The sequence below is a fragment of the Triticum urartu genome, chromosome 2A (assembly GCF_056163025.1).
Source record: "Triticum urartu cultivar PI428250 chromosome 2A, HENAU_Tu73, whole genome shotgun sequence".
NCBI classification, from domain to species: domain Eukaryota; kingdom Viridiplantae; phylum Streptophyta; class Magnoliopsida; order Poales; family Poaceae; genus Triticum; species Triticum urartu.
Window position 1 is genome coordinate 16863159 of NC_141874.1, and position 15717 is coordinate 16878875.

A 15717-nucleotide genomic window follows, 5' to 3' on the forward strand; every position below is an offset into this window, starting at 1 on the left:
TATTGTGTTAGCTAGCTATAATTAATAGAGAGAAGTGTCCTCTCTTACGTTCGTGCTTGGTCGACGCTACGTACTATACATACGTACACTACAACAAAAACGGCTTGTATGGTCGCTTTTTCTGAGACGCTATTTGTCTTCGTCTCTATGCCCAAGAACACTAGCAAGCTAAAGACGCTTCTTAAGACGTTTATGGGGTGTCACAAACTTTTGCTTATAATTGGCCATTTAGAAAATAGGTATATAATTTTAATTAATTTAGAGACAATTTGTGAGACGTTTTATATGCGACTATAATCAAAGATTTTGTACTCAAAAGGCAAATAAAATTGTACTTGTGGTAAAATTCGAATGGATGACCCGAGTAATTGCACGAACAAATTGACCAAGAGGCATTTTTTTATTTGATTGCAACCTTAATCATCACATTCATAATATTCTCCTAAGTAATATTATATTACCTTTCTAATATTCTCATGCTAAAACAAAAACCTTAATCATCTCTCCTTGGAAAAAAATCCTTAATCATCCGAAAGATACAAGGGATTTGATGATTTGCCCTATTATAGTTTGGCACTTGATGATTTGCAACATTTGATTTAGAGTTATATATACTTTACATTAATTTACTGATCATTTGCCCTGAGTGGCGTTTTGCTGAATTTTAATTTATTTAACTTGATAAATCCTGGTGGAGTGACCTATATACCCTTTGGTATTTTTGCAATCTACTTTGTACTAATATATGCGGCTCCTGGACTAAAAAAATCGATCTACTATGAGGGCTCGTCCTTAGCGTCGCTGCTGCTCGGCACCTCGGCACCAACCGCCGCTCTCCCGCCGCTGTTTGCCCCCAGCCAGAGCTCTCAAGCCGCCAACGGTCGCCACCTATCAAAGATCTGACGCCACCGCCACTCGCCCTTAGCCTCAACTCCTACTTTGCTCCATTCTGCTCCCCCGCCGCTCGGTGGCTGTTCCCTCTGGCCAGAGCTCCCCCGAGGCCCCCCGCTGCTTCTCCCAGCCAAGTTCCCCAGCCGCCATATGCTGATATCCTCCCTCCAGCCCAAGTTTCCCCGCCACCCGACGCCGGTCTCCCCGCCAGCCCAAGCTCCCCCGTCGCCTGACGCGATGGCGAAGTTAGGGGTCTTCCTAGGAATTCCGGGCAGATCCTATATGACGCCCATGTCCGTCCGTTCGTCGCTGCTTCGCTGAAGTGAAGCGAGCGAACAAGGCGCATGGGCCGGCTCACTTCGAGCGAGACCTGGTTTTGGGAACCTTCTAGTAGGTTCCCTAAACCGAGTTTTTTTTTCTTTTGCTAGTTTTTCCATTTTTACTGTTTTTTTTACCTTTTTGTGTCCATTTTTTGTTTCTTTTCTTTCATTTTATCCTTTTTTGTTTTACTTTTATACTTTGTTTTCAAGAAAATGGTTCGAATTCCAAATTTTGTTCATGATTTTAAAAATTGTTCATGGATTTATTTATTTCACTTTTTTAAAAAAATGTTCAAAATTTCAAAAATGTTCAGCGTATATCACAAAATGTTCAATATATACTTAATATTTGTTTAGTGTATATAACAAAATTGTTCCATGTGTAGTTAAAAATAGTTCAATGTATATTACAAAAATGTTCAATATATATTTAAAATTTATGCATCATATATCACAAAAATTTACAATGTGTAGTTAAAAAATTGTTCGGCATATATTCACAAAAAATTCAATGTATATTTGAAATTTATAAAAATTCAACAAATGTTTGGAGTTTCATCCGTGGTCAATAATTATTCACGTTCTTTTTTTTTGTAAAAATCAAGTTTTAAAATTTTGTTTTCGAAAATGTTATTCATTTCTTGAAGGAATGATTAGAAGACGGATCTACCTCTGTACATAATACCTATCTTTGAGCGTTGTAATTTAACATATGGTCAATCGCTGGTGCAGTGAGGAACAAAGTTGCTATATTGCGGTGGGTCGCGGGTTCTAGTCCATGGAACGCTCCATTTTTTCGTGGCATTTCTCTTTTTTAGATTCGCTCGTTGGAATGGCCGGCCCTTTTTGCGCTAATCCTTCAGCGTGTGGGTGAGCTCGCTGCCGGCCATTTCTCTTTTTAGGCGTGGACTATGAAAGAGTTTTGGAGTTTTGTGCAAAACAAATACTACATGTAGGTAATGAGTGACTAGGCCGTTGGCCCATGAGCCCAAACACAACCAGGCAGCCACGCTCGTTACCAGACACGAGCGACGTGGCGTCTGGTCAAGCGCGCGAGTCGCCGACCGTGTTTCCCTTCCTCGATTCCAACTTTTCCCCAACCTAGCGCTAGCTGAAGGCTCTAGCGGCGGCGAGCGATTCTTGGTCCGGCGGCGGCGGCCGGCTCTCCTGCCTCTCCCTTGGTCCCTCCCCTCCCCTCCATCCGGCCATCTCACTCCCCTGCCCTCGCCCTCCGGCGCCCAGCCCTCTCCTCCGCGGCTCCCCCAGGCGCCAGGCCACCAGTCTGCCTCCAGCCTCCCGAGCGCGGCGGCAGCCGGCAGCGCCCTCCAGGCTCCAACCACCGTCCTCGGGCCTCCCCGGCGCGGCGGCAGCAACAGTCCGGCCTCCGTTCCTCAACAGCCACAATGTAGTGCATCTATTCTTTCCCTCCGTTTCTATTTTCTAAACAAATTGAAGATTATTCTGTGATTGCTTGTAAATTTAAATTGAACTTGATTCATTCGCTGCGTATGATCATAAATGATTGCTACTTACTAATTACTATGTGATTCATTTGCTTCTTACTATGGAAATTGAAATGCTTATCCAATGTACATCAGACCCTGACGCCGGTTGCCCTGGCAAAATGCCGCTCCCCGCCAACGCCCCTCTCTCTCAGCTGCCGACCTCGGCAACGAGCTCACCCACACGCCTCTGCTGCCAGAAGATTGCCCGCAGGTTGTTGTTTTCTTTTTTTATATCTCTGCATCATGTGGGACATAGCTCGAATTGAGATGTATCACTTGTGTTTTCCCTTTCTATCTTACTGTGATGCACTGTATTATTGCAATTTGAAAATTGTTGTTAAAAATCGGTGAACCTTTTTGGTTGTTGAATAACAATTGTTGTTAAAAACAGTGGTACTGTTGATTGGATGGCGCTCATTTATGGCATAATATTCTTAAGTCGATCTGGTTAGGGGGAACTGCCTATGAATGCCAGAGAAGAATATTCAGCAGTGTGATGCAAAATTTGAATTACCTAAGTTGTGTGTCATCTCTACTTTTCTTGATTTAGCAAAGCGAAACTAGTGGATATTACTTAGATTTTCAGTAACTAGTTACACCAGCTAGCCTTCTGCTGTTTGTCACTTGAATGCAAAAAAAAATCAAGCATTGGAGACATCCATTTTTTGTCATGGAGGAAAACTTCTTTATGTACTTCACATAAATTCTTCTAGTAAAGACACATCTCGATTTATGTTTTGTAATGTAAGGTGAATGATGTCGGTAAATCATATTATACAATTTGAACCTAAGTATCGAATGCATAGTTTAAAATATTCATATAAACCTATGCTTAATGTAAAAGAGCATATGGAAAATTATAAACTGATCTATTTTTTTTTCATTACTACAGCTAGCAAAGGCTAATGGATCGAGGTTGGATGAGTAAACCAAGATCAACTACTGATTATAAAGAAGGTGTCGAGCAATTTCTATCTTTTGCCTTCCATGATGTTCCACTCGGTGATAAAATTCTCTATCCCTGTGTAAATTGTGGAAATAAGGCAACGCAGAATTACGACGAAGTGAAAACCCACCTAAGATGTGATGGTATTCTTCAGGGTTATACAAAATGGGTTTGCCATGGAGAAGAGTATGATTCACCGTCATTTGCATTTGCACCCATGTCAAATAACAACAACAATTTTCATATTCCGGGTTTTCCAGTGAATTCTGATGTAGAAGGCAGTAATAGAAGATTGCATGACATTTCTGGGCTCTTAAGTGCCATTTTCCCCATGGCTGACAGCTTCCAATCACTATCAAGCGCATCTGATGGGGAACTAGATGGTGTTCAGTCTGAATTTGAGAACTTGGAACCTGGTATGACTGAGAATGTCAATACAACATCTGCAGATGATGATGCAATGAGAGAACAAGACATATACGCAAGTTTCCTCGAGGAAGCAAACACAGATTTATACCCTGGATGTGCAACATATTCGAGGTTGTCATTTCTTGTCACTTTATATCACATGAAAGTCTTGCATGGATGGTCATAGGAATCATTCACACAGCTACTTGGTGTATTATCGGTTGCATTTCCTCAGATAAACCTACCCAAGAAATATTATGAGGTGAAAAAAATCATACGCGGATTAGGGCTGGACTATGAGAAAATTCATGCATGCCCAAGAGACTGCATGCTTTTTAGAGGTGAAAGAGCTAACCAGGAGTCTTGCCATGTGTGTGGTGCCTCTCGTTGGGTTACCAATGAAAATGAGAAGAAAGATTCGGCAACTGAATCTAAAAAGAAGAAGAAGAAGAAACCAGCCAAGGTGTTGCGATATTTCCCATTGATTCCAAGGCTCCAAAGGTTATTTGCAACCAAGAAGACATCAACTGACATGCGTTGGCATGATGAGGGTCGTACTCGATTGCTGCGATGTCCAGCTGATGGAGAGGCTTGGAAAGATTTTGATGCCAGATATCCTAAATTCGCTCAGGATTCCCGTAATGCACGGCTAGGCGTTGGGTCTGATGGGTTTAATCCTTTCCGACTCATGAGTGCAAAACATAGTACTTGGCCAGTGATGCTTATTCCTTACAACCTACCACCTTGGATCTGCATGAAGCAAACATCTCTAATTTTATCAATGATTATTCCTGGACCAAGTTCCCCTGGCAATGACATTGATGTATATTTGCAGCCGTTGGTAGATGAGCTGCAACAACTTTGGAAGGGTGTGGACACTTTTGACTCATGTACTCAGGAGAAATTTTCTCTTCGAGCTGCACTATTGTGGACTTTGAACGATTTTCCAGCATTAGCTTACCTCTATGGGTGGAGCACGAGCGGTAAATATGCTTGCCCGTCTTGTGGTCCTTTCACAAGATCATATTGGCTAAAGAAGAGTAAGAAATTTTGTTATATGGGTCATCGCCGATGGCTACCACAGAATCATGTATTTCGGAGATGAAAGAAGGAGTTTGATAACACCGAAGAGATGGAACTTGCACCTATAACAATGAGTGGTAGCTCAGCTTTGAGAATGTTGCAGGGCAGAGTGTTTGTCTTAGGAAAAAAGGTTATTGTGGCAAAGAAAGGGAAAGGGAAAAAGAAGGGCAAAGACAGTGAAAAAGGAACTGAAGGTCCTGAAAAACAGAAGCGTAAAAGAGCGCCTAACAAGAAATCAGGTAACGTCGCACGTAAACCTGAAAAGAAGCCTGAGGATTGTTTCAAAAAGAAGTCGATATTCTTTGATTTGGAATACTGGGAGCACAACAAGTTAAGGCACAATCTAGATGTAATGCATATTGAGAAAAATGTCTTTGAAAATTTAATTGGAACCTTACTGGATATTGATTCTAAAACAAAGGATGGCCTTAATGCACGACTTGACTTAGGTGAAATTGGAATTCGATCTAGCCTTCAACCTCATGAAGGTGATAAGGGTAAAACTGAATTGCCGCATGCACCTTTTAATATGTATAAAGAAAAGAAGGAGATTCTTTGTACAGTGGTTAAGAATTGTAGGACACCTGATGGTTGTGCATCAAACTTTTCGAGGTGTGTGAACATGAAAGAATTGACATTGACTGGCCTCAAAAGCCAGGACTGCCATGTTATTCTACAAGACATCCTTCCTGTGGCACTTTTACACTGCTATCCAGTAAAGATGTCATGATAATAGTTGTTGAGCTGGCTAATTTCTTCAAGAATCTATGCTCCAAAGTGTTAGATGTCTCTGAGCTTGACAAACTGCAAGAGAGTATTGTGAAGACACTTTGTAATATGGAAAAGGTTTTTCTTCCATCGTTTTTTACTGTCATGGTACATTTAATGGTGCATTTAGTTGAAGAAGCTAAACTTGGTGGCCCGGTGCATTACAGGTGGATGTACCATCTAGAGAGGTATTCTACTTTGATTGATTTGTTATTTTCCACAGTGCATCTAAGTATGTGATTTGATTTATTGTTTCCCATTATGCATATAACATTGTTGTTTTATGATGTTCAGATCATTTGTTTGGCTAAAGTCACTTGTGCGCAATAGAGCTTATCCTGAAGGTTCTATTGCTGAAGGATATACTGTTGAAGAATGCTTGATCTTTTGTTCAAGATTTCTAGAAGGAACCACACGTTTCACAAGAACATCTAGGAGCCCTGATCCTTCAGATAATACAAAGGGCATGTACATGTTTGATAGTGTTGGTGAGCCAATTGGAAAGGCTGTCACTATAGGCCAGTTGGACGATCAGCTTCTAGTTCAAGCACATCGATTTATCTTGCGACACTCTGATGAGCTTGATGATCTCCGTAGGTGTGCTTCAATGTTGTCTCCTATTTCTTTTATTTTTCACAAGTTGGAAAAAATCATGATGTTATTTGTCTTATTATTACAGAGAATTTCTGGACCAAGAGAGGAGGAAACCAGGTAACTGAAATTTGACGGATGATGACTATGAGGATTTGATTGGTAGACACTTTGCTGACTGGTTGGAACAAAAGGTATAATTCACCTTTAGCATGTTCCTTCACTGTAGTTCCATGTGAACTCAATGTAACCACTCTTACATACAGGTTATACTAGATGATGGACCGGATATCACAGAAAAGATAAGAGCATTAGCCGCAAAACCAAGCAAATGCGGGGTGCGCTATAGTGGCTATATAATTAATGGTTTCAGGTTTCATACTATCAGTCGCGAGACAGGACACGTGACACAAAATAGTGGTGTCGTGAACCTTGCTGAAAATGGCGTGTCCTATTATGGTCGGTTATCTGACATCTTCGAATTGTCATACAAAGATTACAAGGTGGTCTTCTTTAAATGTGATTGGTATGATGTTCATCACAAAGCTGGTATTATAAGAGATGAGTTTGGATTCACTCATGTGAACTTCTCCCGAAAAATACGTAGAGGGGAGAAGTTAGAGGATGAACCTTTTGTATTTTCTTCCCAAGTGGACCAGGTCTTCTATATCCAAAATCCGAGAAGTGAGAATTGGAATACCATGGTGAAATTCAAACCTCGTGATATTTTTGACATGGGTGGAGAACCATCTTCAGATGAAACAGAGTAGTCTTTGTGTTTTTAGCTTGTTATCTCCAGCTAAGATATAGGTTGAGCAATTGTCATCCATGCTCCTAGGTAGAATTACTCCAACATAATTATTCTAGCTGGGTGGATCTTCTTCGGAATGTATGTTACTTTGTGATGAACGAGCCTATGGTCTTTTTTTTAATGTGTATGTTCCCTTTTGTTATGAATGAGTTGTATGGCTGTCCGTTCTTTGAACAATTTTTTAACTTTCACTGACAGTACTACTGCTAAATTTTGGAACCTTCTGATAAAGTGTGCTTCAGGTTAATTTGTCCTGATTGGATGCTTCTTTGTGCTAGTTTATAGAAAAGGAAAGTAGTCTAGTCAATATTTCAATAATATTTTGCAAGTGCATGACATCGACTTTGCACGATTGACATCCCAGTTAACCAGAAAAAATTATAGTCAACAAATATGGAGAAACTGGAAAATCATAAAAATCAAACGCAGTATGGGATATTTGGTGAAATCATTGAAGTGTTACAGTAACTAGTACATTTCTTTTGTTATTTTTAAAATCCTTGAAACGGCTACATATGGCCGTTGACTTTTATAAAAATTTAAATTTTTTTGGGGGAAAATCAAATTTGAAAATGTTTGCGATCTTGAAGAAAAACATGAACTTGAAAAGGATTCACGGCTTCTGAAAATGTTCATGAATTTGAAAAAAGTTCACCAATTCAAATAAATATAATCACGAACTAAAAAAATCAATTTAAAAAATATTCATGACCTTTAAAAAATTTGAGTATTTGAAAAAGTTTCGTGAATTGGAAAATGGTTTATGGTTTCAAAGTTTTTTTGCAAAAAAATGATTTTTTCACAAATTAGGGAACAATTCACAAATTCAAGAAATGTTTGTGAACTTGAAATTATTGTGAATTTAAAAAATGTTCACGGTTTGAAAAAAACATTCACGAATTAAAAAAATTGGGAATTCTAAACAAAAGTTCACAAATTTGGAAGAACCTCAAGAATTTGAAAAATAAGAAAGAAAGGGAAATAAAAAAATAGAAAGGAAAAATAAATAAAAATTAAAACAAAAGGTAAAAAATAAAAGATAAAGGAAAAAAGGAAAACCCAGGAAAATATAGTAAAACCCGGCCGAAATAAACCTAAACAAGATAAAGATAACCGACTTTAAAAAGCTAACAAAGCTTCTGATGCTTCCTAGAACCCAAGCAAGGAAGCTTTTGGGGGCCTCGAAACCAGGGAGCAAGAGGGAGGTTCGCGCTTGTGCTTTAATTGGGCCGGTTATTTGTAACAAAAACAGCATGTGGCGAGATGCTGCAACCGGCCACGCCGAGAGCTGGAAATGGTGATGGTGGCCCTGCTGGATGCTCGAGCTAGCCACACGGTTTGCTGGAATCGGTGTGGCAGGTTTATTTCGGACCAACTGCATTTTTTGCTCCAACCGGAGTTGGGTATGGACTACGACCGGCGGCATGAGATGCTGGAAATGAGTGGCGGCGCGGTGCTTCAAGTGAGGTACTACGTTGATCACTCCTACAAGGATAAATGAACACGGGGACTGAGAAGCCTACTCCGGTCGATGTGCCACATTGAAGCAGTGTCGGTCTGTCTGCCCTGGCTATTTAAGTACGACGCAAACGCCGGCCAACATACATGTTGAGGAGGAGCCCCTCTCCTATGATGAAACTGTCGAGACCAAACTGGACGTCGCATTAAAAAGGAGCCACCGCAACACGTTTGACTGTTTCGACCAACTGGCATCACCACCGCGCCGCAACTGGCGTGACAAGGTCATGAAGGAGGAGGAGCCCTCCCGGACGCCTCCTCCATTACCTCTACATGGCGAAGACACATCATCACCCAGCACCCTGACGTCGGCCAAGAGGATGGCACAGGAGAAGGAGCGGCAGGAGTGGCGCAATGCTGGGCCACGTTTGCCACATCAGACGCCGGCACCGTAGAGATGCCGACGCCGCAACAATGACCAGCTGGTCTAGATCGGCTTGGAGGAGTCGCTGTGCGCCGCCGCCCCTGTCGCCGACAAGGGCTAGGTGAAGGGATGACACGTCAGGGCGGCGTCCGCAGTCGACACGGCATCGCGCGGAGGAGGGGCAGGCCCAACTTCGATCTACCACTGCCTTTATTATTTTTATTAAGCTATATAAAAAATACTTGGAACATATATTACCCAATGAAGTTTCATATTTTTTCAAAAAAGAACAAAGCATACAGATTTATCCAATAAATGATACACCTAAAAAAATTGGCGCTAAAATGTTTTATTTACCGTGGGAAAGACTTCCCACGTCTCTCCTATCCCCCCCCTCCATCTTATCCACCTCCCCATTATCCAACCTCCCCCAATGTGCCTCCATTCCCGCACACCGCGCGGTGGCAGCCTCTGTCGCTAGCTCCGCCCGCCGACGACTCCCTTCTTCCTCCATCAACAAGGTCGCTAGTTGGAACCTCGTCGGCGTTCGTCATCCTCACCATCACAAAGCCGCGCTCCTCCCGACTTCGTCCTCACATCCACGAAGCCGCATCCGTGCCGATCTCTCAGCCTTGACACAAAGTTGTGCCTGTCCATCCTGTACACCGCCCACCAAGCAGCTCTTGCCTCCATCTAGCATCTTCAGCATCCACCACATCAAGCAGGTGATCCCTCCATACATTCAGAGAAGTATGCTTCAGTAGTACAGTAGATAAGGTAACCCACTAGTATGCACTCTAATTGTTTATTGAATTGCTTGCTTGCCTATAAATCAATTACTTTTTAGGTAAAAGAGTTGCAGTTGTTCTTTTTACAGTATCAGACAAGATGACTACAGATTTTCAACCTTATAGACTGAACACTAGTCATAAGCAGGCACTGTCAGTGTCATGCACAATGAATTAGCCAAGTGACTTTAAACTCTGAGAGCTTGAGTAGACAAGCCTTGGTAAAGTAGTTACAAACTCGGATCCAAATTTGAGCCTAATCCATGAGAACATTTTGTTATGATGGCTAAACACACAAACCATTTGCTAAAATCCTCTCTAACCATAGCAAGGCGTTCATGTTAATCACCTAGACCGACTTGCTGTTAATAGCAAGTTTATACAAACATGTACTGTACATGAAGGATGGAGTTAGTTAAATGCAATTGACACTCAAGGTCAGATATAGGACTTAGAACCCAGCAACCTGATTCCTTTACTTTATGCATGCATACAGCAAGATACCCCTATACTACTGAAGCATACTTCTCTGAATTTGGTACAGAGAAGTATGTGTACATACTAGTGGTTACCTACTGTACTACTAAATTATACTTCTCTGAATATATCCTTTGCCCAAAATAATTGTAAACTTCCAAGCTACTTCTACTCATGATAAAAAGTACAGTATGTTATGTAAACCAAGTGTCCATATGCTTAGTATTTTATAAATTTGGTTCCAAGAAATTTGTGAAATCATATGCAGGACATTGACATATGCTTTGATGCTTGACCTTAACATATGATTTTAACATTGTTTGGTAAAGATATCATGTCGACGATACCTCGACGGCTTCGAAGCCTAAACATCCCAGAGCAAGCTTCTGAAAGTGTACAACCAGATGAAGAAAATTTACAAGGCCCTCCAGAGATTGATGATGTAGTACCAAAAAAGCCTCCTGAATCTACTAGGCAAATTAAAATAATTTGTAAGCTTAATTTTCTTTTTCAAACACATATCTAGTATGATGTATATGGTCCAGTTATATGCCACTGTGATACTCTTGCATGCAGGGCCAAATGGAGATGTGCGACAGATTGTAGGGGAATTCCGAGGTAAAAATTTGTCGGAATTACGCGGGGGGAAGATAATTGTGGAGACTGACGGAAGTGGAATTCCAAATGGAAGGTCGGCTGCGATTCTCAGTCAGCATCTTACCTGGCTTGCAGAAAACTCAACATTTGCACCATTGCATATTCCAAGATGGACAATGAATTGTTTCTACAAAAACATGGGCAGATGATCACAGATGTGGAGGTAAAAAAATTATAACACTGTTCAAGACTGTTCATTTCACATTGCTGATTGTCAATTTTAATATTTGAAGGAGAAATTTATCTACCCCAATGAGACTAGACAACTTACGAGAGACTGGATCCTATTGAATATTAACAAAAAATGGAGAGTGTATAAGTCTCGTTTGAAGAGTAAATATTTCAAGCGTGACAAGAAGTCTTTGGCTGAAATTGTAGCAGCTGTTCCCAAAGGTGTTAATGAACATCAATGGGGTACTCTTGTTGGGTTTTGGTGCCAGGATTCACACATGGTAATGTGTTATATTCTCACACTTAATCTGGTGTACATAACTAGTTTGGTGACATTAATATTGACTATATGTGTTGTTTTCCCAGAAATTATGTGAAAAGAACACCGAGTGTGCAAAGAAGCAGAAGACTCCACATACAACTGGGAGAAAAAGCCATGCTAGGCTCAAAAAAGAGATGGTAAAACTTTTTCTTTCTAAAGATGGATCAGAAAATGTGAAGAAAACTGAACATGTTCTAACAGAAATAGAACATTCTAATTTACTTTGTTGAACAGGAAATTAAGAGCAATCGAAAGGTTAGCAAGATTGAACTATGGGATGAAGCTCATAAGCAGAAGAAGGACGGTGAATACAAAAATGCGAATACAAAGATAGTGATGGTATACTTCTACTTGTGATTAAAGTAAAGGTTTTAATTTAAAACTACTTAGTATAATGAGATGTTTGTATTTATTTCAATAGGAGAAACTGGAAGAAAGAAAGAAAGGTAATAACGGGAGCCTTTCATTTAGTGATTTAAAAGTGTGCATGGGGAAGAGGAAAAAAAAACTTCGAGGGTATTATGGTGATAAGTATTGGAGCGAAATAAAAGTTTCTCAGGGACTGACTTTTGTTCAGCATCCTGAGAAAGAAGGAAATGTTCAATTTAGACTGCGGGCACTAGGAGATAATGTAGAAAATGTGACAGATGAGTTGGCTATGATCCGTTCATTCCTGAAGAGAAAATTTCCCACAGAGGATTTGAGAAATGAATATGTAACCGCGGGAAGTGATGAAGTTAGTATCTAGACCACACCTCTTTCTGCAAAGATAAAAATATGAGTATTAATATATTGTTATCCTATTCTTGTTTCAGGTTGATCTCAATGAAAGAGTTGTTGGCAGTGATCTCCCAAATGAATCACATAATGAAGCTGAAGAATATGCTCGATTGAGTGCTATGCAGGTGATGTAATAGTTTCTTCACTAATAAATATTCTACTTCATTCTCATACTTAAACAATTGTTCGTCATATGTTGCAGGAACTACATACTAGCGATTGTGCGCGAACCAAAGAGTGTTACACCGGTTTATCGTTACCACAAGAAAAAATGGTTGCTAAGGTGTTTGCATAAATTTCTGCTTTTTTATACTTGGACCCTGTTTTGATTGAAACAGGCCAGTTTTGAAGAGGTCAATTAAGTGTTTGTGCAAGAGTATGTGTGTGTGCTTGTGTACAAGTTAGTCTAGTGAGAACAAGAGAAAAGTAAAGTGTTTGCACTTCTACTTGTGTGTGAACAAGAGAAAGGCAGCTGTACTGAATATAGCTTAAGAAAATCTGAATATAACTGAACATAGTTTGGACATTTCAGAGCATCATACTGAATTTAGTTGAACATAGTTTGAACCCAATTTAGTTGAAAATAGTCTGAACATATTCTCAGCCCAATTTAGTTGAACATAGTCTGACAAAGTACTAAATGGGAAAGGGAAATAGTACTGAATAGAGCTTACAATCAACGACAGACATGAATTCTCACATGGTTTGACATAAGAACAGACAGCAGCAAATAAGCCATTCACAAGAACAGACAGCAGCAAATAATCCTTTGAATCTTCATTTGCAGCATCTGGATCTTCATTTGCAGCCTCTAGATCTTCATTTGCATGCTCATTTGAGTTACCTGCAGTGATTGCAAGACAATCAGTAGGTGCAGAACTAGCGACCACCACCGTTGCCACGCCTCACTACCTGCCGCTGCCGCCCATGAGGGACTCGCCGCTATCGCCGCCGCTCTATTTAGGGTTCATGAATGGGAAAGGGGATTGAGAGAATGTGAGAGCAAGAGTCGACAGGTGCCCGTTTTAGTCAAAAACCAGACCACGTGGTTCTTTTTAGTTAAAACGGGGTCACATCACTGTAAAACCACCTTAAACCATATTAGTGATGAAAAGTATCCGGTTTAGATAGTTGAGGGACTAACTTTTGGTGGTTTTGAAGTTGAGGGACGATTTCTCAACTTTGGGAAGAGTTCGAGGACGACAAATACTTATCCCTATTAAAAATACCTATGTTTTGTATAAGTTTACTTACAACTGAACTAAACCTCAATTGTAGAAAGCACACATTGAAAAGTTTGATAGGGCCAATCAAGGAAGTGCAGAATCAACTTTGCCGGACAAGCAGATCACTACCCAGGAATTTTATCCTAGTTTTTCTATGAGAACCAAAGAGGGTTACACTGGTTTATCTTTACCACACATGGTTGCTAAGGTGTGTGCGTGGGCATAATTTTTTTACTTCATTATCAACCAATGCCTATGATTGTGTATTTTTATGTCGTACTGGACTGCACCTCAATACTGGACTGCACCTCAAATGTAGAAGGCACGCATTGAAATGTTTGAAAAGGACAATCAAGGTCGCGCAGAATCAACCAAAGAGGGTTACACCAATGAAGGAAGTGCAGAATTAACTTTGCCGGATAAGCAGATTACTGCCCAGGAATTGCATCCTAGCTTTTCTTCAAGAACCAAAGAGGATTACACTGGTTCATCTTTACCAAACATGGTTTCTAAGGTGTGTCTGTATGCATAAACTTCTGATTCTTTGTCAAACAGTGTCTATGTTTTGTGTATGTTTACTTACAACTAAACTAAACCTCAACTGTAGAAAGCGCACATTGAAAAAATTGATAGGATAAATCAAGGTTGTGCAAAATCAACTTTACTGGACAAGACTAACCAGGAATTGCATCCTAGCAATTGCGCAAGAACCAAAGAGGGTTGCACTAGTTTATTTTCACCACATGAACACACAGTTCCTAAGGTGCGTGTGCATGCGCGCATAAATTTCTGCTATGTTATCAAACTATGTCTATGTTTTCTATAAGTGTACTTACAACTAAACTGAACATCAACTGTAGAAAGCACATGATGGTCCTGAAGCAAAGAATGGTCATGCTGAAAATAACAATGCGACCAAGGAAGGTGGTCCTGAACCAAGTGTACAACTTCATCGCATCACTAAGCAGGTATATTATATATATCTGAATGACAATGGTTAGAATAGTTAGTTGGTCTAATTCCATGTGCAATCGTCCCTTTCTATGTAAAGTGAAATCTTCCATGGTTTGTGATAATGGATGTTTCATTTCTTGAAAAAATAGGATAAAATGAAAGTCTCCTTGGTTTCATTGAACCCGAGATGCAAAGATAAGTTTGTGGCCAATGGAACTTTAGTGAGTAGAGATATGACATACGTGGTTGGAGGAAACATGCTTGGAGAGCAATATGTAGCGGCCTCTGTTTGTGCTGTTTCAAAACTTGGAGATCAGACACTGGTTAGACCATATGGAAAATTGCAAACAGTAAGGGATGCTATTGGTCATGTTATTGCGTGGCCTCTATCACATGTAAGTGCACTTCCATGCAATCATCGTATGCTCCAATGTGCGTGCTTAAGGCTTTTTATTTATGAAGGATCTTTATGATTTTTAGGTTAAAAAACCGAAATTAACCATTCCTACACAACCTCAAAACAAGCCACCAAACACTGGTATGGTACATCATCAAAACACATTTCTTCTCACAATAGTCCTAAAGCTATGTTCTAAATTTTTCTCTGTTATCTTTCTTTTTCAGGGCACTCAAGATTTATAAAAGGAGTGCATTGCAGGAGCCAGGAGCAACTATAGAAGAATTAGTCTTTAGATGGAAAAATATTATGTTTTATATACAGATTTTAGCTTTATAGGGAAACTTAGTTCAATTTTGTATTATCTCTTCTTAATTATTTGCACATTTTATATGAAGATCTTATTTGATTCAGTTGTGAACCTAAGGTGTTTGTTCCTACTAAATGAAATTGTACGAATGGGATGGTTGTGTATACAATCAGTGATATGGGTGGATCCCTTCATATAATGATATTTGTTGCTTATGAATGCGATTGGTGATATGGGTGGATGTTGTTATATACAATATTTCTTGATCATTCTGCACAAGCATATGGCATGATAAAGTTACTGGATTTGAAATGGCGAAGTACAAATTTGGAATAAATCAAATATTATTTAAATTCAAATTTTACATGGTTAAAGCTTTTGTATATTTAGAGACGAATACAACGTCTATACATAGAGTGTATAGGAAAGG

The 15717-nt window shown here is 39.9% G+C and overlaps 1 protein-coding gene and 1 pseudogene across 1 annotated transcript; both read left to right on the top strand.

Moving 5' to 3' along the window:
* The first annotated feature begins 3621 nt into the window (after positions 1–3621).
* Positions 3622–5175, top strand: LOC147982955 (uncharacterized; annotated as a pseudogene).
* A 3553-nt stretch (positions 5176–8728) lies between these two features.
* Positions 8729–15257, top strand: LOC147982956 (uncharacterized). The gene is made up of 15 exons (XM_087540597.1): positions 8729–8790; positions 8903–9207; positions 11047–11161; positions 11203–11290; positions 11361–11579; positions 11665–11757; positions 11855–11959; positions 12042–12356; positions 12436–12525; positions 12603–12683; positions 13679–13834; positions 14234–14389; positions 14487–14594; positions 15061–15118; positions 15205–15257. The coding sequence occupies exons 1-15, from the start codon at positions 8729–8731 to the stop codon at positions 15255–15257; spliced, it is 2004 nt and encodes a 667-aa protein (XP_087396723.1).
* The last annotated feature ends 460 nt before the right edge of the window (positions 15258–15717 follow it).